This window comes from Haemorhous mexicanus, chromosome 15, assembly GCF_027477595.1.
Source record: "Haemorhous mexicanus isolate bHaeMex1 chromosome 15, bHaeMex1.pri, whole genome shotgun sequence".
Classification (NCBI taxonomy): domain Eukaryota; kingdom Metazoa; phylum Chordata; class Aves; order Passeriformes; family Fringillidae; genus Haemorhous; species Haemorhous mexicanus.
In genome coordinates this window covers 8106390-8127981 of record NC_082355.1, presented here as the reverse complement: position 1 = coordinate 8127981, position 21592 = coordinate 8106390, and the positions used below count along the sequence as shown (strand labels likewise).

The 21592-nt window shown below is 46.8% G+C and overlaps 1 protein-coding gene across 3 annotated transcripts; it reads left to right on the top strand.

The window, feature by feature from the left end:
* The first annotated feature begins 1953 nt into the window (after positions 1-1953).
* MYOT (myotilin) lies at positions 1954-14420 on the top strand. Of its 3 annotated transcripts, XM_059860173.1 has the most exons (10): positions 1954-2112; positions 3836-4438; positions 6121-6271; positions 8136-8237; positions 10222-10271; positions 10851-10983; positions 11982-12189; positions 12691-12856; positions 13323-13456; positions 13826-14420. In XM_059860173.1, the coding sequence occupies exons 2-10, from the start codon at positions 4002-4004 to the stop codon at positions 13996-13998; spliced, it is 1554 nt and encodes a 517-aa protein (XP_059716156.1). In that variant the 5' UTR covers positions 1954-2112; positions 3836-4001; the 3' UTR covers positions 13999-14420. The 3 variants fall into 3 exon arrangements, with proteins under 3 accessions (XP_059716156.1, XP_059716157.1, XP_059716158.1); XM_059860174.1 differs by lacking the exon at positions 3836-4438 and having other exon boundaries at positions 1971-2112; XM_059860175.1 differs by lacking the exons at positions 1954-2112; positions 3836-4438 and adding an exon at positions 5247-5264.
* The last annotated feature ends 7172 nt before the right edge of the window (positions 14421-21592 follow it).

Sequence of the window (21592 nt, the reverse complement as noted above, 5' to 3'; positions counted from 1 at the left end):
GAGAAAGAACCCAATCAGAAGCAACAGGGCACCGTTCTTAGAGAGTAAACTGAAGCAGGACAGAAAATCTAATTTCTGTCACCTCGCAGGGCTGGTCACGGTGCTATTAAATTACTTGGCACAGGAGATGAGATTTATTCCTCTGCCTTCATCAGTTCAGCTTCCAGTTCTCTCACCTTTTTTCCTACCTTCTGGATGTCACGTTTTCCTGTTCCTTCTCTTTCACACAAGCTGTCCCGGTTGTGTCCACTCTTTTAAGTGTGTAAAACTCTCCTTAAACTGATGCCTCGCAGCCGACTTTAGTGCTAAGTTGAGGTTGGTGGGAAGCCAGGGAGCCTGAGCACAGAACCTGCCCTTTCCCGTGCCCACAGCTCCCTGCAGGGCAGTGATCATGACCCAGTCACCTTTTGTCAATTACTCGCCTCTCTCTGTGCAAACCACCTCTTTTTAATTATTTTCCATTTCTTTTGGTGGTTTTTTTTTTTTTTTTTTTTGGACGTAAAAAGCAAACAACCTCTCAGACAAGTAGGGACGAATTCCCTCCCTTAATCACTTTCATGCGAGGAATTTATATAAATTAGCACTCAATTAACACCTGCTCTGTAGTTTTCGTTCACAAACGGTGTAAAACACCAACACTAGATGTGGGTTAACCTCGTGAAGATCTCTGTGCTGACAGACTCTGGGCAAGGGAAGGAGATGGGAGGAGCTGAGAGCCCACACGCAGCCCGGCTGCGGGACCTTCGGGCTTGGGGTGTAGTTAAACAATAGGCGATGGTTGCCAAGGTATAATTAAGATATTTAAAACACCATAATGTTAATTGAAGATGTAATTAGGCATTGAAGCTGGTGATGAAAGGGATACGAATCACCTAACCTGCCAGCAGGAACTGCTGCTGTTCTGGTGAATACACCACAGCTGCATTTTTTCATCCATGCAAATAGCTGTAACAACACAAACAGCAAAATATTAATATTTCCCGTATTTTTATCATATTCTTTCCACAAGGCTAGTTTTTTTACTCGGTTTATGGCTGCTCAGACGCATCCATGAGCGGTGCCGCTGCTCCTGGCCGAGCTCCGAACCCGAGCGGGGTTTGGGTCGCCCCGGGGCTGGGGGAGCCGCCCTGGGCACGGAGGGAGGGCTGGCTCGGGTCTGCGGCTGGGGGGATTTAAACCACGTTTAAACGTGGCTCTCGAGTGTATGTTAAGTGCACAGCCTTCAAATCGGTACCAGGGCTTTATCACTACAGAGGCAACTAGCTACAAATCAGTAAATGAATTAAACAAGGAATTTGGACCCACTGAATGATTTGGGCTGGAAAGGACCTTAGAGATGACCTTTTTTCTGCCATAGGCAGGAACACATTTTATAAACCAATCTGTTCAGGGCCCCATCCAACCTGGCCTTGAACTCCGGGGATGGGTCAGTCGCAGCTTCTCTGGGCAAGAATTTCCTTGGGATAGCTAAGTGGGATTCCGGGATGGTCAAGCATATCGCAGCGGTCCTTGCTCGCTGCTCCCTGGCGGTGCTATGGGCAGAACACCTACTTTTCTGTTCAAGAGCTGGCAATTTCTGCAGTCCTGCCCCTTCTGCTGAGCCAGGTACGCTCTCGGCAGCGCTGAGCGTCGGCCGCTGCCCCTCGGGGCCAGGACAGAGCCCGGATAGAGCCGGGACAGAGCTGGGCTGGCGGGGACAGAGCCGGGATAGAGCTGGGAAAGAGTAGGGGCAGAACGGGGACAGAGCCGGAACACAACAGGGACAGAGCCGGGACAGAGCCCGGGCAGAGCCGGGCCGGCCGGTCCGAAGCAGCCGCCGCAGCCGCAGGGGCTCGGAGCGCCCGGCGGTCCCAGCGCCGTCGCCGCGGATCCGCTGCCCGCGGGCACCTGCCCAAGTGCCGGCCCCGGCCCTCGCACAGCGTCCGGCTGTATAAGGAGACTCTTATTGTGACAGCGGCGGGGGCCGGGGACAGGCAGGGCCCGCGGTGTCACCGCTGGCAGCACATTAAAGCCTCCGGGCTCGTCCTGCCGCGCAGAGGGCGGCTATGACAGTGAATGACCGTCCTTCCCAAAATACCGGCCACGGCCCAGGTGACAGCTCCTAGGCTGTAGGTAAGGTGCTTGTTGGGGTTGTCTCCACGTCACTTTCCACTTGGAGGCTGGTCAGGGAGGTGGCGTGAGGGACTGCTGGGAATGCCGAGGTGGAGCCGTACCTGGAGGGTGCGGCGGGGTCAGAGGGAACATGGGCAGCCACAGAGCCAAAACACTGGTTTGTTTTTCAACAGGCAAACTGCCCCTGTTATTACCTACTGTTTTTATCTTGTAAGGTCAAATGTCTCTTTGGGTTTATTTTTTTCCCTCCCAAATCAAGGTGGGACGATTTGAGGAAAACATGGCTTATCCCTTGCTGTGAGAAGTGACGCTGTGCACCAGAGCTCGGTTAAGGGCAGTGCTCTAAAAAAGAGTAAACGCTGGTTGCTGTCCACAGCCTGTGGTACAGTGAATGTGCAAATCTGTGCACAGGTAGTGATATAAAAACGGGATAAAGACAAGACTGAATGAGTTTTCTGCACTAGTGAATGAGGACATAGTGTGGATATGTTCCAAAAGTTTGAGTCAGCTTCAAATTTCAAGAGTATGACAACGGAAAAGTTAGGGAATTTTTACTATAAGGCCTCTGTTTACTTACAACTAATTCACAACTAATATTGATGATTACCTTTAGGAAATGAAAGTTTTGAGTCCTTAATATCAGAGCAATGTCTCCACTTATCTCCTCCCATGGGAATTTATGACCTCCTGGAGCCCTTCTCTGGGCTCTCCAACAAGAGGAATACAATATACTGGGTGTATATATAGCAGTGAAACAGCTGATCTCAGTGGGGCAAGATTACAATTTTTTCCAGCACATGTAACTGTGGGGATTTATATTCCTTTATTCCTTTTCTTCTTCTTCTTTTTTTTTTTTTTTTTTAATTAGTGGCTTTATGCCTGTTTTGGGGGGATTATTTTTTTAACCTGGAGCTGAAGTAATTTGTCCATTTTAAAAGCTTGCTAAATGTAACTCTCCCAGGTTTTGAGTTGATGGAAAGGCCAGGTCTTTAGATATCAAACACCTACCTGCAAAATACATCAGGACTCTGAGCAGCTCAGCTTGCCCTACCTTATCTTGCAGCTCACGTCCTGGCAATTAGCAGCCTTCATAGCAAATATCGGGAAATCACCTCACACAGAGACACACAGTCCTTGGCATTCTAATCCCAAATCTCAGTTGGATATTAGAAGCTGTGAATTCAAAACCCATTAGAGAAGAAATCAGGAGATTCGGTTTCAAAAGTTTAGTTTTAGACTTGAAAGTGAAACTTTTGTGCTTCCCTATGGTACAAGGAACTTCTTGGCACAGATAGCTGGTTCTGGGGAATAGTACATTTAGCATTTTAACAGGCACAAAACAGCAGGATCCAGGGGTCTTTAGTTAAGATGACATCTGGGAAATTACCTGGCTTAGCAGTAGTATCTGTGTTTATCTGTAGATTTAGGCAGTGTTAACCAATTGCTATTTCCTTTAGCATTTACTGGGCTCTGGCATATAAGACAAGCCCGGTGATCATTGCACCTGAACCAGACAGACTGTGTGGTTCATTACTGTAACCCAGAATGCTCATACAGATGTGGGACAGTTCTAACAAATCCTAAGTAACTTTAAGGTCAAGCTTTAATTTAGTTGAACTTTAACTTCATAGTGTTTGGTTTGCTAGTGGCTGCTCAGAACTCAGTATTTTGGTGATTCAGCTTGTGACCTACCATTTATTTTATCTGTATTGTCTTCCTTAAGGGAAAATCCACTCCAAGAAAACGTCTATTCTGCAAAGCAAGGGTTCCATTCTATCCAGGAGCCCAGCCAGGAAAACTTTTGTGGCCTGTCACCTAGCTTTTACCAGCCACCTATCCAAAGCCAGTTATCACCAACAAAAACCCGGGACAGCCGTGAAACCTCTCCTATGAGTGTCCCTAATCTCCCATCCGTTTCCTCTATGTGCCAACCAACCATGTTTAACTACGAACGTCCAAAACACTTTATCCAGTCTAAGAATGTGTGCCAAGGGCAACAGCAGCCTCCAGGACCTGCAGCCTCCACAGAGCCAAGCAGAGAAATCAAACAGTCCTCCATCCTCATCCAGCCTCGTAACCCCAGTGGGCAGAAATTCTCCTCCTCGTCATCGCTGAGCTCTTCAATCACGCTCTCCTCGCCTTCCTGTAATGCCCCTAAGGAATCCACCTATCCCATCACTCCCGCATCTGCACAGTCTCCTGCTAGCTCATCATCTGGGCAGAGGCTCCTGCCCATGCCTAACCAATCCCCCGCAGCCTTCCTGTGCTCCGTGCTCCCCTCGCAGCCCGACTATAACAGCCCAGCTCCTTCTCCCGTGGAACCTCAGTAAGTACACACAGCTTCTAACCCGCCTGCTTCCCCCGGCCTGTCCCAGCACTGAGCACCCCAAACCAACCCCTGGCAAAGCTGTGCCCACGCACAGCTCCCACTGACTGCTGCTGTGCGAGGCAGAGCCTGCACGGCTCGGGGTGGGAGGCTGAGGGCTTGCCCTGGTGTGGGAGTTCAGCTGCACTGTGGGCATGTCACAGGCTGCTGGGTGAGTTTGCTGGAGCTGGTTTGAATTGTTTCGTTGGATTTGACAGAAATTTCTTAGGGTTATTTAGAACAGAAAACAGGCATCTATCTCAAATTAATTTCTTTCCAAAACATGTCTTATGAACAGGGAGGCAGGGGGAAGGCAATAGTATTCCCAACAAAACTTAGAGTGTCCTAGTAAGTCTCAGCAATATTTTCAGGTTCCACATCATGATGTGGATCTAAACTCACCTACAATACCCCTTTTATTAATCATACATGCAAAAGAAAGCCCCTTGAAATTTTCAGCCCTTTAGACCAAAGAATAAATTCTTTCCTAAATATGTATTATATCATTTTGCCTTTGGGCTGCAATCCAAATATCTTCCAAGGTCAGTGAGCTCTCAAAGGGAGCTGGGCCTTGCCTTCTCACCAACTTGTATTCCTGCCAATATCAGCTGGAGGTCCTGGGGAAAGTCAGGGTAGAATACACACAAAGTGAGATATTGGAAAGTTGATAGGGGCAGGGGGTCCTGCTGACTTGGATATAAACCCAGGTTTAAGTGTCAGTTTGCATTCAGGAAATCAGAATATTTCTGTCTGTTTTCTGAACCACAGCACTGAGGGAAGGGGAAAGGTAAGATGGGGTGGGTTAAATGGGGAGAGTTTCCTGAAGTCCTGCAGGAGTTTGGGGGGTTTGGGACCCTGCTGGGGCTTGTGTTTGTAGTCTGGGGTTTTCTGTTTCCATAGCAAAGGGCTTGGGTGCCTCATTATGCTTTTTGTATAAGCTGCTCTGAAATACAACACGCAGTGAGTTGAGGAATTATTTTTCCAATCACTCTGCTAATGGGCAAACAGAGACATGAGGTGTGTTCATCTGTGGGGCAAATCATTCAAGTTTTATAACTCACATTAAGTTATTAAGTCCAAGCAGTGCTGGGAGTATTCTGGAATTATAACCCTTCTACTCTAGTCTAGTCAGCAGAACCAATTCCCAAGCCACAGGAGGAAGAGGATTTGGAATAGAAATAATTTCTGAACTCAAGAGCAGCACAGGAGTCCCCACTGCAGGTCACAAACCAGGTTGGACCTGTCAGCACAGAGTGCTGTGACCTCCAGCAGACCTTTGCAGCCCTTTCTGATGGCTGCTCCTCTTTTCCTGGCATCTTTCAGAATCAGATGTGGTACCCAGCTCCAGGAGCTGACTCTACCCGTGGCTGTGGATGGTAGGGTCAGGCTGGGAGAGGCCACTGCAGGATGTAGAGATGCTGTGTTGTGGGAGGACACTCAGTGATTTGGCTGCACTATGATGCTTCTTCCCCTTCAGGTTTTGATGCTCAATTACCCAACTTGGCCTGTCCTCCTCCCAGATACTTTGTGGGTTCTGAACCACAGTTCTCAGGAGGCAGGCTCACATTTTGTGTGCATTCTGTGAAGCAAATAATCCAGCAGGCCTACAGGAATAACTTTGTTTTCTCTTCCTGTACGAGCAGTTACTCACAGCCCATGTATAACAAACAAGCCAGCATCAACTCTATGCAGAAGACATCAGACCAAGAAATTCAAGGAACAAAGGAAGCCCTCATCCAGGACCTGGAAAAGAAACTGCGATGCAAGGACAGCCTCCTCCAGAACGGCAACCAGGTAAGGGCCAAAGAGCTCCCAGCAGGGCAGGCAGGCTGCAGAGATGCTGCTGCTGCCCCAGGGCTGGAGCCTCCAAACTGAGCTAAAAGCAGAAGGAAATGCAGGAGCAGCACTGCCCTTTACTCAGAACCTCAACAGATCCCACGAGAGCAAAAGTCATTTATGACCAAAATATTCTTTCAATGTGAAAGAAAAAGGAGCGTGTTTAGAGCTGTGGCAGAAATTTGAACTCTCTTCTGGGGATCCTGGTGAACATCACATCTGCAGAAAATTAAAAATCCTAGGAGAATGCCTCAGTTCTCTAGACATGACTACAATCTGGTTTTCAACACTATTTGAGATGTTGATAAACATCTCAAAACCATTAGAACCTGAGGAAAAATTGGAATATTTGAAATTTCATTCTATGGACCACTACCAAGTGGAGTAATTTTTTTCTTTTATATGAACAACAATAAATGAAAGAAATTACATGAGCTTTTATCATAAAGCCTGTCTCCTATAAGAAGGCCTCATAGTCTCAGTACTTATTTATTTATTCTGCAGGGGGTCACAGTAGAATCCCCCTTACTAAGAAATCAAAATCTGGGGGAAAAAATTTGCTCCCAGTAGCAGCTAGAGCAGGCAGGTTTTTAATGTGGGAGCCTTTCTGCTGGAGGCAGACTGGTAAAAGTCCAGTGTTCAAAGTTTCCATCTTCTTTCCCCTGAAGTAGAAAGGAGTATTTTCATGATCATCAGGGAGAGCAGCTTTGTGTCATATATGTAATTTTAAATATAGAATGGGCAAACAAATAGGTCAAATCTGACTGAATATGCCCCTAAACAGCAATGTCCTATGTGCTGTAGGAAAGCTTGTCATAGCAAGTCAGCTTTTCTTCCCATAGGAAGAAGCCAGGCTAAAAATAAGTCTTATGCAATCACCACTGTGTCCTCCTCCCCTTGTCCTCCAACAAGTCTGAGCCAACTGGCCAATCTCAGCCACACTTGATACACATGTAAGGACCTCAGGGATATTCAGCTCTCACAGGTTTTGCTGAAGGTCTGGTGCTCTCTTCTAAAGAAAAGTCCCACAAGGCTCCCAAAGCTTTCCCCAGCCAGCAGCAGACTCATGTATATCTGTACAGAGCAGGAATTCAGTCAGAGCTCGCCCTCGTGCCACAAAACCCAAACCCGAGTGAAACTTGGTGGGCAGCAAAGTGTCAGGTGTTCTGGTGCTAGCACACTTTTCTAAAGTAACCCAAATGACAGAGCTTGAATTTAACTCTGCTCATTTTTCTCCCTGTGTGCCACATCCAGACTGTAGGAACTGACTGTGCCATGTCTGAAACGTGTCCTTGCTTCCTCCCCAGCATTTCACCCTGCAGGTGTGCTGGCATAAACCTCCCCAGTGCTTTCAGGAGCAATGGTGCTCCCCTCTGGCTGTGCCTGCCTCTGGTGTGGCTCTAGCTTTTTTGGGAGCATCCATCATGCCTCCAGCTCCCCAGCTGAATGAATTGGGAAGTTTTCCCAGCCCTAACAGAAAGGTACCCTGGGACTTACTCTGGCTTCTGTGGATGATGCCATCAGCTACCCATAAATAATCCCAGCAGAGAAAGAGGAGGAGTGGAAGGCCACAGATGGCATTAGGGAGGCTTTGATGAACAGGCAGTTTAATCTTTTATGCATTTCAGTGCTGTATATATTGAGGCTGACTTCAGTTGGCATCACAGACTGCAAACCCTCTGGGCCAGACGTGAGGCTTCTGGTCAGCCCCTGCTTCCACTGACAATATCCTGAACTTGTGGCATATTAATGTGTTCTTAACAAGCTGGTCTGAAAGAGTGAATGGACTTCTGACTGGAATTCCTGTCCTCTCTGCCCTCAGAGACTGACTTATGAAGAGAGGATGGCTCGCAGGCTGCTGGGACCAGTGAATGCTGCCTCAGTGCTGGACACGCAGGGTGAAGACAGCCTGCAGAATGCACAGGTAACTGGGCACCTGCCTCTGGAGCAAGGATTTCCCGGGGTTGTGCTGTGGCCTGCTTGTACCTGGGCAGGGCAGAGATGAGGTTTCTTTGGTGCCAGTGCAGGTGAGGGGCTGCTCTCAAAGGCAGAGCTCTCCGTGGCAGGGCTTTGGTGTTTTCAGGGGGAAAATTCAGGCACCATTCCCTTGCTGTGCCTGATTTGTAGGAATGACCTCTCCAGGGAGGAATTCCAACAGCTGCTGCACAGCACCCAGTGCCTGTGACAGGCAGGTAGCAGCACCACGAGGGAGCCAGGTACCCACTCCCAGCAGCCTGAGTGCAGGCTTGGCCAGGACAACAGGATTTACACCTGCCACTGTTGGGAATAAGTGACATTGGCTTCAAGAGGCCGTGGCCTTGGGCTGAGATTGGTTGGGTTTTAGCCCTTGCAGGGGGCTGCATCCCTTAAGAGAATGCAAAGGAGTTATTTCAGCAGCCCACATGCTAATAGACAAGAATCTATCTCTACTGGCTTTTTCCAAAGTGTTTTAGTTGGAGACTTGCATCATTTGTTGGTTATGCAGGCCAGTTGGAAGCTCTCTTTGGCACTTCTGTGCTCAAAGTTAGTAGAAATGTCCGTGGTGTGGCACTGGGTACCTGTGCAGGACAGAAAACACCCCTCCTGCTGCAAGCAGCAGAGAGCCAGGAGCAGGCACACACCTTCCAGAGAGCCCTCAGCAAAACTCCTGTGTGGAACAGACACTTAAGATCACAGCAAAGGAGGAACACAGAGTTCGAGCTATTTCTCCCCAACAATCACCTGGCAAGATCAGGAAAGAAAGAGAAATCATGAATGTCAGAGAGGAAGGGAAGCCTCATCTTTTGCAGAGAGCAAGGAAATATCCAGTCAAAACAGGATGACTGACAACTTTTCAGCATGTGTGAAATGCTGCTTTAAAAAAAGAACATTGGAACATTGGAAGCAGAGATTGGCTTATGTTTGGGACATCTTACTTCCATTGTTCAGTCTTAATTTTAAACATTGTAGTCACTGATTCATTCAGCCTCCTGATTCCTCAGGAACTTAGCTCAGGAATGTAACAGGTCATGAGAATAATCAGCAACTTCACCAGTACAGCATAATTTCACAGGACAAGTAATAACTGTACGGAACTGGTGTTAGTGAGTGAGCAGATACAGGCCATTGCCTTTGGGCTCCACATGGAACTCAGCCCAGCAAAACCCTCATTCATGTCATATTCCCCTGAACTTAAAACTGCCTCCTTGCTTGAAGTTTAAACCTAGGCTTAAATGTTCCACAGGACTGGGCTGCAGAGCACAAAACCAAGCACTGGGATGGCTCCAGGCAAACACTCCAGAAATTTCCATGCAGTGCTTGCTCACTCTCACTCCATTGCTAAAACGAGTCGCTGGCACCAAAGCCTGTCGCGTTTTCCAAACATCCTGGCTCCTAACAGGAATCAATCCTGGGTACTTTAGCAGATTTAGCCACGTGATTTCAGATTGTCAGCGAGCTTAGCTGGTGCTGTGATCTAGAAAGAAAAGTATTTTCCAGCTCAGCTTGTGTCCATCGCTGCTGGTGCCATATTTAAGTGGGCACAATACGAGGCTCCTGCCAGCGATTCCACTTCTATTCCTGCTGTGGGGAAGGACACCCTGTACTCAGCTCCCAGTTTAGACACTGCCAGGAGTCCTGCTCCTCTCTCACAAAGGTTATGGGCTGGCAGAAAACTTTGTGTGCCAGACAAAGCTGCTGCACCCATCACCTGGGCAGCAATAAGAAGTTCTGCCATGGCAAAGCCCATGGTGAGTGCAGAGTGTGTCAGGTCCTCATGCAAATTCCTTTACCTCCTGTCCCAAGGACTTCTGAAGTACATCCATTTTGTTTTGAAGCAGCACTCAGGAAATGAACTTAAAATGGCTTCTCATTCAGTCTACAGATAAATCTTTCTAAGTGAACTCACCTCTCCTCTTTCTCCTCCCAAGCACCAGAATGCAGAAAACATCAGGCTGCAGGTTCCCACAACACACGTCAGGTAAAGAAAAAACTTGTGCTGTGCTATTCTTCGAGATCTTACTTCAAACATCTCTAGACAATGTTGGTTTAATCTCACTACTTATCATTTTTGCTAAAGTAGTGATTACTAAATTCACTCCCTTTTGACTAAAATGCTACTATTTGTGGGGATGGGTGATGCCTATAATCTTAATCCAGTGAATTCTAAGCATAGCATTAGAGGTTAAAAACTCCTTGAGAGTTGGGAAATGCAACTCCCATGCATCTTGGACAAATATTCTTTGTATTGTAGAAGATTCATTTCTAGTCAAAGAAATATACATATTAAAATGAATATAAATTATGAAAATTAAACAACCAAGTTTCTCTTGTCAAGTCTTTTGGATATTAGGCCATAATGAAGGTCATTTTTGTGTGCTGCATTGAACAACTTGAGCAAGAGAAGTGACTGATCAAAAGTTATGAGTTACAGCTGAAAAACCAACCAGAACTGTTCGATTCCTAAAGGTGTTGAGGGACTCCAGCTGCAATCAGAGCTTTGCTACCACTTGTGCTACAGTAGCTTTTACAAAATTAACTGTTCCTGTCCCATTTTCAGGAGCAGACCATCCTCTAGAGGTGACAATCGTGGACATGACTCAATCCAGGAGAAGTTTTTTCAGCCACGCTTCACACAAGTGCCTGAAGATGTGGTGATTGAGGAGGGACGGTTCTGCAGGCTGGACTTCAAAGTAATGCCAGCCTCTCCCTCCCAATTCCATTCCCTCTTGGGGTGTGGGGTGTGGAGAGAGGTCTCTGCAGTGCCTTTGCATTTTAATAAGCCAGAGCACTAAAGGTAGATGGTTCAGGGTCTCCCCAGGCTATGGAAACCAAGAAACAGGAGATGGCTAAATATGTCAGCATTTTCCCTTGGAAATGTAAGTGGAATTAGCTTCATAAGATTATGATTAAAGCTAACTAGTGGTAAATGCAGACCACTACAGAATGTCTCTAGACCTCCTTGGGAAGAATGAATATTAATGCCCTGCTGAAAAAAGGCTTTTTGGCAGGGAACCCTGTGCTTTGCACTGCTTCAGTGGACACACCTCCCTTTAGTGAGTCTTCCCTGCGGTAACTGTACCCTTGCTGGAGCAGACAAGCAAGGAAATGCCCTAAATAGAAACAAAACTCAAGAATGTTCTAAAACCTCATGGCAGCTGTACCAACTGTGGGGTGAGAAAGGACCCTGCTCTCCCTGACAGCCTTGGCTTTTCCTAATGACTGCCAACCTCTTTGTTTCAGTAAACTCTGGCCAGACTCACACATGGCCTTTAGCCACCTTCCTCCAGGTTGCCCAGACTTCTGAATGCTGTGGAGAAGCTGGAGCATGCCTGCAGGACAGCTCATTTACAGCCATTATCAGCTATGGGTGTCAGCCCTGCTGCAGTGACAGCTGTGGGAACAAAAGGCTGAACCCAAAATCAGCATCTTGGGCTTGATCAAAGCCACCTACAAGAAGGGAACAGCAGGGGGCTGCAGGAACAGCATCCACTGTCTCATAGCTAAAGCTCATCTTTCCCTAGCACTCCCTGAGCCTTTCTGTGCAACATTTCATTAATATTCAGAACTGGGCAACGCTCTACAGCTTTGCAGCAGAAACATGGTTTGATCACCTATCAGCATCAAACTCCTTGTAGCGCAGGAGGGATTTTATTATCTTTAATCTTCCCTGCTCTCCTCTCCCTCACAGGTCAGTGGGCTCCCAACTCCAGATGTGATGTGGTACCAGAATGGAAGGATGGTTCATCAGGATCAGTTCCATAAAATGATAGTGTCAGAAAAGGGGTTCCACTCCTTTATTTTTGAAGCAGTCAAATCAGCTGATGCAGGGACATACGAATGTGTGGCTGTCAACCGTGCAGGAGAAACATCTTTCACAGTAAAAGTGGAAGTAATTGGTAAGACTGTGAGCACTGATAATTCTCTGGATACACTGGGAAAGTCTCAGCAATCTACTGCTTTTCTCCCTGTGTTTGGGACATTAAACTAATAAGAAGCAGAGGTAGCACTCCACATACCCTGGCTCAAACAATAAAAATCAATCCAGGTTTAAACATTAAAAATCAACTTACCTGTTCCAAGACTATTTTAATAACTACATCTAGGATGCAGTATCTCTTCAAGCCACTTCTGTCAGGATATTTAGATACACTGAGATGTCCAGAATTTAATTTAATTGATGTTATTAATTTTACAGGACTGATAACATATGTTAATTAACTCTCCTTCTAAAGTGGACTATGTTTACCACACCCTCTAGCTCATGGGAACTGCTTGCAGGCTAAGGAGATGAGGAACACATCCTCCTGAATTTAGCAACCTGAAATCCTCAAAAACAAGCACGACATGAGCATTCCACACTTCCAGTAACTCCTCCTTATCTCTCCTCTTTAATTCAGCTAAAGAACATCACATACCTCCAACTTTCATTTTCAAGCCACAAAGCAAAAAGGTTTTTGAAGGAGACACAGCCAGGCTGGAATGCCAGATCTCTGCCATCCCAACCCCCCGGATTTACTGGAAAAGAAACAACGAAATGGTACAATATAATACAGACCGAATAAGGTATCCCACTGCTCAGCTGGCCATTGGTGTGTTACAAAACAGCAACCAGGGTTTGCTCAATCAAATGTAAATGGGCTGGTCTCTGCAAGCAGCAGGCTGGAGAGCAGGCTCTGCCTCTGGTGTGTGACACAGGGGGCACAGGCCATGTGCTGAGAGCCTTGCTTTGAGGGCACAGAGGGAGAGAGCTGTGCCCAGTGCTCCTCTGAGTGCCTGCAGCAGGAGGGGGCCCTTGGAGAAGCACAGATTTAGGGCTAAATGTGCAGTGTGGGAATACACACTGATGCCACCTGCATGGTGCCAAGATGTGAATCAGGGGTGGCTCTAACACAGATGTTCGTGTCTGAACAGCGTGCAGTGCCCTCCAAGGATTGTTCTGGGGCTTTCTCAGCTCCTCAGCATGTGGACTGACTCTGCTTTCTCTCCTTCCTCTTCAAAGCACTTAGGCATTAACACCTTGGTTTTTCAGCTTGCTCCATGACAACACTGGAAGGATTTGCCTCCTGATCCATAATGCAACCAAGAAAGATGCTGGCTGGTACACCGTGTCTGCTGTCAACGGGGCAGGGGTGGCCACATGCCACGCCAGGCTAGAGGTTGCAAGTAAGTTCCAGGTCCCAGTGCCACAGAAGGTGCATCTTATATTCAGAGCTGGCTCTCAAGGTCAGTCTCATGAAGTTCAGACTGCTGGGAGGATTTATTTCCCAGACAAAAAGTAACTATCCTGGGAAAAGCTCTTCTGTTTAGTACAGGACACTGTGGAGTGTCCTTTTGCTCTTTTAAAGACTACAATTTCCCTGACACCAAGCAAGAGCGTGAATATAAATCTCTGGTGTCTGAGATATGGGTTTGTCTGCTAAATTCTTCCCAAGGGCTTGCTAGTTTATATTGCAGATAAAAAGCAAATGCTCTGCCATGGGTCTTTGTACACTCTGGTAAGGCACTGAAAGAGGCTTTTTCTTTCTCTTCCAGCACATACAAATAAGTCACTTCCAGCCCCAAAGCAGTTACGGGTTCGACCAACTTTTAGCAAGTATTTGGCACTTAATGGAAGAGGACTGGATGTGAAACAAGCTTTCTCACCAGAAGGGGAGTTTCAGCGTTTGGCTGAGCAGTCTGGACTGTACGAAAGTGATGAACTTTAACTGGAAATGAAGAGGAAAACCTCACACCCCTAAGAGACAGTTACAACATAGGTGCAGTTAACTGGTGATTGCTCTAATTAGCAAAATACCTACTTACATATTTTTACTTTGACCCCTGCACATTCGGCTGTTCCTGTTTTACCATGTTAGATTTTATTTATATGGTTTGGTGACTGTAACCATTATTGAGTATTGCATTTTAACTAGAAAGCCTAAGAAAGCAGGTTAATTAGTTTTAACAAGTGTGGGGGGCTTAGTTCCACCTGTGCTTGGTCACATGCTAAGGTAGCTTGATTTGTACTGCTTCTCTAATATCACTCATGATAATATCAGAAGTCTGTACTGTCTGAATATTAAAACCAAATAGAGTAGAGTGTTTTTATGAGAATAAATTAGAGGCAAATAAAATTTTAAATAACCAACATCAGCTGTGACTCTTCCTTGCTTGATCTGTTAAAAGCACCTTTTGAATGTCTGGCATCAGCTGCAGCCTGGGAAAGATGGATTCTTACCCTCCTAAGCTTTCCACTTGTCCCCTCCCCTGTCTGTTCCCACTGGCATATGCCAAATATTTAGCATAAACGAAATGCTGACACCCTATTAACACTACCCCATGCCAGTGAGACAACATCAATATTTCTTCTCCTTGCACACTTGACCCAAAAGCTGCCCTCTATAATATGAATCATTAGGGCTATCATGTTTTCCCTCCTTTAATCAAGTGATGGTTGCAACTTATCCTGCTGTTGACTCTCAACAAGCTGTTGATTTGAGTCCCCCAAGAGGATTGTGTGCTGCTGTTCACAGACACCTTATTCAAAACCAGTACCAAATACCATGGAATAAAACCAAACCTGGAGATCTTTCAACTGTACTTACTGCAAGAAAACTTGTGGGTGTGGATCTAGTGTGACCTCCTCATCAAGGTGCACAGTCAGCAAACTCTCAAGCATCTTCCAGAAAAGAAAAAATGAGGCCTCAGTTTCACCCTGCATTGCTGTACCATTAAATAACCCCCCAAGTCTGAACTGCACAACACTGACTATTAAATTCCCCAAAAGTCCTGCAGCTCTATCACCACACATCTCCTCTGGGCTGCCCAAGTGATGAAATACACTGAGATAACTCCCATCTTGCACATTTGGAGATGGAGCTGATCACATGCAAGCCAGCACCCAGTTTGCCCACAGGCTCCACTGGAAGGTTGGAAAGTCTGCATCATTTCTCTGGCAGATGTCTTTACACACAAGTCATGGAATAACTGAGGAGACTCACACTCCTTACCAGCCATCCCAGTGTCAGCTGTGCCTCATTCAGTACTCACCCCTTACTCCACACATCATCCACCCAAAAATGTCCCTGCAGTGGAAATGGCTCTCAGTTCCCAGCAGCACAACTTAGTGACAGGTGGAAATGGCAGAGCAAGGGCAGAAGCTGCTGTCACCTTCTAAATTCAGCCTGTGAGCATCCCCTCCTTGCCCCTTCTCTCTGGTGACGTTCAGGGTGCTGAGCACAGATGTGAGCAAAGCCATGTCCCCACCTCTGCCTGGAGCCCTCTTCTTCTCAGGATGGCAGGAGCAGCTCTGGGAGCTGATTTCTGGAGGGCAAAGCTTTCCTTGTAAGTGTTTTCATGTAGAGTAACAAGAAACTCCCAGTGTTAGTTCAGAGCAACCTCAGCTCGGGTTCCCCAAAACATGTGCAAAATGTTGTGCTTTCAGCTCAGGAAAGGCAACCAACTCCTTCAAGTGTGTTTGGAGAAATTCTGGGTACAAACAATGCTGATTCTTCTGAATAACCAGCCTAGGAAAACAACAGGCCAGCTAATTGCTGCATCATATACTCAACACAAGGAAAAAGTCTTCAATAAGAAATAATTTCATAGTTTGCAAAGGGATCCCTGTTGGATGGACTCTGCTGGGACAAATGCTGTCACAACACAACAATAACTCTCCCAAATAAACATCAGCCATATTTACTACAAGAATTATTTGCTGTTAGGAGTAGCCCAGATCCACCAGCTGAAAGGAGGCAACAACACTGGGTCCATTTACCTGTAATTCCACACTTTTTTAGTATACTTACAGCAAATGTCATTATTGAGCTGAAGACAGGTCTGGCTTCAGTCTAAGGAATCAATCTGAGCAAGTAATCCTGTCTGAGCACAGCAATGTTTTGAAAGTGCCACGATTCTGCAGTCAGTAACAGCCATGAGTGCAATTAGCTGAGCTTTTCTCTTGTTTACATTGAGATAAACCATGGATTTGTTTTTGTGCCAACATTAAAGATGGGCATTTGGCATGGGAAATCCATAGCAGAGACAGGAAGAACTGGAAAGAGCAAGCCCAGCTGAGCAGAAGCACATGTTGGCGTTCCTATCTCCTCTATCATCTCTGGAGGAATCAATTAAAGGAGGCCTGAATTTAAATCACATAAATTGGAATCAGGCAAAAATACTCTGTAAATGCTCTGTTTCACACACTTTATTTAGCACTGATTTCACATAAGAGAGACCACGTGAACATGCCTAAGTAACAATGAACTCTGTAAACCAGAGTTATTTCATTTAAGGTAATGAAATCAGGCTTTAAAGTAATAAACTGCCTGGCCCATCTTCGGTGAAATCCAGATTAAGAAGCAATTGTTGTTTTGTGAAGGTACTGAGCAACAAAATAAAGGCACTGGGAATATGCTAAGGCTGTGTATCTCCTGAGAACTTAATGTAAAGAAAACTGTTATTTCAAGGTCTGTCTTAAGTGGTCAGTTTTGCATGCAGAAGAACACAAGGACTAGCAAGGATTACAAAATAAAAATTCAAGCTTACATCAGTTCAGGTTCCATAAGCTGAGCTGCTTTGTTTTCCCATTTTTGAGAGGGGGAAATACACCTCAACCCCCTCACTATCCCCATGGAACTGGGCTCTGTGGGCTGGCACAGCAGTGGAGGACATTTCTTCACCTAAATCAAAGCAGGAGAGTGGGGAGAAGTTGGTGTTTCTCAGGCAGAACAGCTGGCTCCCTAGAGGAACCAGAGCTGCTTTAATCATACTTGTGTTTGTATTTCATAAACATAAATGTGCGTGTATTTCTCAAGATGTAATGCTAATGTGAACCTCCTCTGGATAATCAGGTGAGCTTTTACCTTTACTATGTGTGAAATCCAATTTACTGAGGCATGGTGCTTCCATAAAGACACGAGGAGAGGCTGGGCACCTCGGGCATAGGCAGCCACTTTTCCTCAGGTAGCAGCTGGCAAGAGAGTAATTCATTAAAAACGCAGAAATCAGTTAGATCAGGGAGCAGACCCAGATCCACCCTTCCCATTTTTTGGCAATAGTTGGTGTCTGGTCTGTACACCGGTTGCTGCTGGCTGTTGGAAAAGATTTCTCAACATTTTCAAGGCCAAAGACTGCATTATTAGTCCTTGTTATTAGCAGTATTAGACAATTAAGGCCTGAGATGGCTCAAAGGGACTGTATTTATCACCAGCCCCCAGTTTTCCCCTGACACTGAGGCTGCTCTCAGCTCCCCACACCTCTCCCACGGGAAGTCCATCAGATCAGTCACACGTGGTGATGAACTCCTGTGGCCCTGACAAGTCTCATGTTGCCTCTTTGTCATTGCACCCATCATCTAGGGAGCTACAAAGACAGTAAAACAGAGAAAGAAATGCTTCAGAAGTGCCTAGAACTGGCTGCATTTGCTGCTGGGGGTGAGTTACCCCTTGACTTTCACCTCTGTGTTTGCCAGTCTCAGCCAGCCCTGGCTAAGGAGGCAGAAGAGCCCCAGCCTGTGCCTGGTTAGGCTCAGGCTAACCTGTCCTACCCTGAAGAGGCTGCACAGCCCAGGGTCCAGGGCCCCTTTCTGGCCTTGCTGGGGCTCTGTGTCCTCCCTACTCATTATCCACCCTGCCTGTTTTAGCCTGAATCCTGGTAGAGCAGGGGAGAGCTGGCACAGTACAACTGGGGTGTGTGGGGTGTGTGACACAGCACAAGGCCAGAGCTGCCACAGCACAAATACAAAAGGTTTGGCCAGAAAAGCCTCATATATACAGCTTATGACAAAACATCCAGCAAGCTCAGGTTCTTCAAATCTAGCCATCTTTTGAAGCCAATCCAGTCTTCCCTGTGGAAGACAGCCTGAAGAGAGGGCAGGGAGCTGGGCTGGATCTCCCTGGCTCCTGCTTTCGTTCAGGATCCATCCTCACCCTTGCCTCCAACACCTCCTGCCCTGGGGAGGGTCCCTGCTAAAGGAAGAGTTGCTGGCTGATGCCCATGTCTCTCCACATTGCTGTTTCCTTGCATCCTGGCAAGTTCTTCACAACAACATGCTGTAAACATGCTGTCAACATCTTCCTTCCCTGGATAAAAGCATTGGCTCACTTTTACCTTTCACTTTTAAATTGGCTCACTTTTACCTTTCACTTTTAAATGTTCACTTTTACCTTTCCATGAGTCAGTTGCAAAGGTGCAGCTCAAAGGGAGAACTCTTTTTATAAGATTCCAGAGGGGTTTAAAATTACCTCCCCCTCATGAACATGGGTCATGCAAATTCCAAGCTCATCTAAAAAAAATTTTGCATGTGGGCAGCTGTCTCCATTGGAGCAGCTGAGAAATCACCACAGGCAAAGAGCCTCCCTAAACTCAGCCTTTTCCTAGACCCCTGTTAGTCAGGTATGACCTGTACAGAGAGCCTGGCTGTAAGAGAGGAAGGCAGTCACAGCTCTGTAGCCAAAAGCTATGAAAAAAAGTAGCTACTTCTTAACTGCAGAAGGAGGCAAAATGTTCTGACCTTGATTTAGGACTGCCTTCACACCTAATTTAATTGCATTTTTATTTGCAAAGGCATATGCTGACCTCTGGACAGAGAGTGCATAATTCTCCAAAATTAGGAACTGCTTTTGTTCCTAACCAGGAGCTCTGGGGCCAAACCAATGGAGACAGTGCTGGGGAAAAGGTAGGCTTTATTCTTTCCTGTAATCTTAGAAACTGCTGGTTGCATTTTGGAAATTGAAGAATACAAAAGGAGTCACAGTTGCCCCCACTGTGACTTACAAAAGTTATTTCTCCACAGGAGACTATTTTTAACATCATAGGAATAGCAGAACTAAACCTGTAAATAATGAAAAATCACCAATTATGCCCATAAAGTCAAATGAAAGCTTGTTCAGGCCAGGTCATACACTGAGCAGCAGAATTGGCAGCAGGGTAAGATCAAGGAGTTTTAGTGATTGTAAAAAGTTGTGAGCTGGACACTTCCCCAAATGTTAACCAGAAACAGATGTATGGAAAACAAACAAGTTTCACAGCAATCTATTGGGTCACAAGCTGCATCTACAGGAAGAAGAAATATCACTGCAACTTCCCCTTGCTTTGTTAAAAGGTTTCCAGCAATCTTTGTTCCAATTCCATCGCTGGGGTTAGTCTGTGTCTGTACAACATATTTTTATTTTAAAATCACTTCTGCAAGAAGAAAAGGAAAAGCCCCCAGGCTGGTTATAAATATTACTGCACAACAATCCTTGCCATCTCTCTCCAATCTGAAAAAAAAGTGTATTTCTATATCCTGTGTTTTTGGAAGGGCCAGAAGGAAAGTCTACTTTCAGCCAGATGTGGAACACTTTTCCCCACAAAGCTTCATGAATCTCTTCCTACAGGACTGATTGTGGTACTGGTGTCCCAGTCAGCCAGGCTGGCTTTTTTTGAGACGACTTTTTATTTTTAAATTCCTCTGTTGTTGAATTTGGAGTTATTAAAGCTACAGGAATGGAAGGAAGAGACTCAGTCAGAGCTCAGAGGGACATCCCCAGTGCAGCATTCCAGCAGGGTGTGGCAGCCTGCTCCTGCAGATGTTGTTCCCATCCCCAGGCAGCTGCAGCCCTTGCTGAAACCTCACTGAGCGACAGCCCGAGAGGCAGAAGAACTGCACAAAGCCAATGATTTTAAGATACTTTAAGTGCTTTTATACTGGCTGACAACAGCTGCCCTCTGGGAGGGAAAGATTTAGCAGAGCTTCAGAAAAGAGGGCACAGAAAAATGTCTGAGCTCAACTGGTGACAGACTGGTCACACAGTTTAATTAAAACCAACTACCCCCCTCTTTTTTTCCTATTTCTGGACAAGAGGAGAAGGACTGTCAATAAATGTATAAACAAACTCCTGGGTCTGTTCTGTGAACCTTCCAGGTGCTGTTCTGAGAAGAACCGCCCACCCCTGCTGCACTACAAATGCCTGGATGACACCAGCTTCTGGGCGCTGTTTCGGCAGCTCTGAGACTCAGCAGAGTGACCATGGGGCAGATCCCGAGCCCCGGCAGCATCCCGGACCTGCTGCCTCACATCATCCCGAGCCCTGCTCCCTTCACGCATCAACTGCCGAACTTAATGCTATTCTCTCAACAATTCCTACCCCAGCTATCTGCTACCGTCAGAGAAAAAAGGATCAATTGAAGCTTTCAGGGAAATCCTCAAATCTCTTTCCTAGGCTCAGGAGCTCAGAGCTGCCGGCACCAGAGGGCGCTTCGCTCCATCCTCATACCAGCCGGAATTTCAGGAACATTCGTTTTATTCCTCAATCCCTTTATTCCCGCAGCCCTAGGGACAGGTTCGGTGCAGGCCGGAGGCTGTGCACCCCAGGCAGTCCCTGCTGTCCGTTTGTCGCTAGGACGCAGCTGCAGGAGAGGGAAAACGTGTCCAGGTTCCACCCGGACAGTGCCACGGGAGAGCCGGGGCCAGCCGCGGGACGCGGCCCCCGCCGCACCCCCAGGCCCTGCCCAGGCACGTTCTGCACAGCTCTGTTCCTGCAGGACACACAGCCCAGCCCCACAGCCCCCGAACCTCAGACAAATCCTACAAGTGGTATTTCAAAGCCAATATTCTGCATGATCACGCTGCTACATGGGCTCTGCTCTCCCAGCGCCTAACCGCAGGGCGGAGGAGCAGGGTCACGGAGAAGGGAGCAGAGGCATTCAAAGGCTCCCAGGAGGGGATTTCCAGCACAGTCAGGGAACACAGGGCACACAGCAGCCTACCGGGGGTCACTGATTCTGTACTTTGTCTCCTGGCCAAGCCAAGCCAAGCCAAGCCATCCACTCTCTTCTAAGAGAACCAGTTTTAAAAACTAAACCCCGATTCCCTTCTCCTCCAAAGGGATCTTGTTGCCAGGCAGTAGCCTGGACACTTGTCCCGGAACACATAGGTCACTGGTGATTTGTTTATCTGGATTACTCAATAGCCTGACAGCAGAAAAGCAGGTGTGTGGCACCTGCGACCTCTCCAACCTTTCCTCCTCCTGGCAGCCCTCTCCTACAGATCTTCAAAATCTTTGGACACATTTCCTCTCCCAGAAATTCCCAAAAGAGCCTTCAAGCTCTCCTCAACCTCACCCCACTCTCCTGGGGCACAGGATACCCTCTCCACACCCTGCCTGGCTTTTCCCTGCAAGCTCTGTACCCTGCAGTGACATAACTGCTCAGGCAAATCTGTTTGAAGAGGCAAAAGCCTACACTTGCATTGTCTCAGAACTGGTTCTCCAGTAACAGATTTTCCTAATATAGCTGAGCTTTTTGCACCCTCAGAAACATGCTTCTCCTCCATTTTAA

Excerpts from the sequence above, each read along its gene's own strand:
- MYOT (XM_059860173.1), top strand. The coding sequence starts at position 4,002 with ATGAGTGTCCCTAATCTCCCATCCGTTTCCTCTATGTGCCAACCAACC. Across the intron at positions 6,272-8,135 it reads TCCTCCAGAACGGCAACCAG|AGACTGACTTATGAAGAGAG; the intron begins GTAAGGGCCAAA and ends CTCTGCCCTCAG. Across the intron at positions 13,457-13,825 it reads CGCCAGGCTAGAGGTTGCAA|CACATACAAATAAGTCACTT; the intron begins GTAAGTTCCAGG and ends TTTCTCTTCCAG.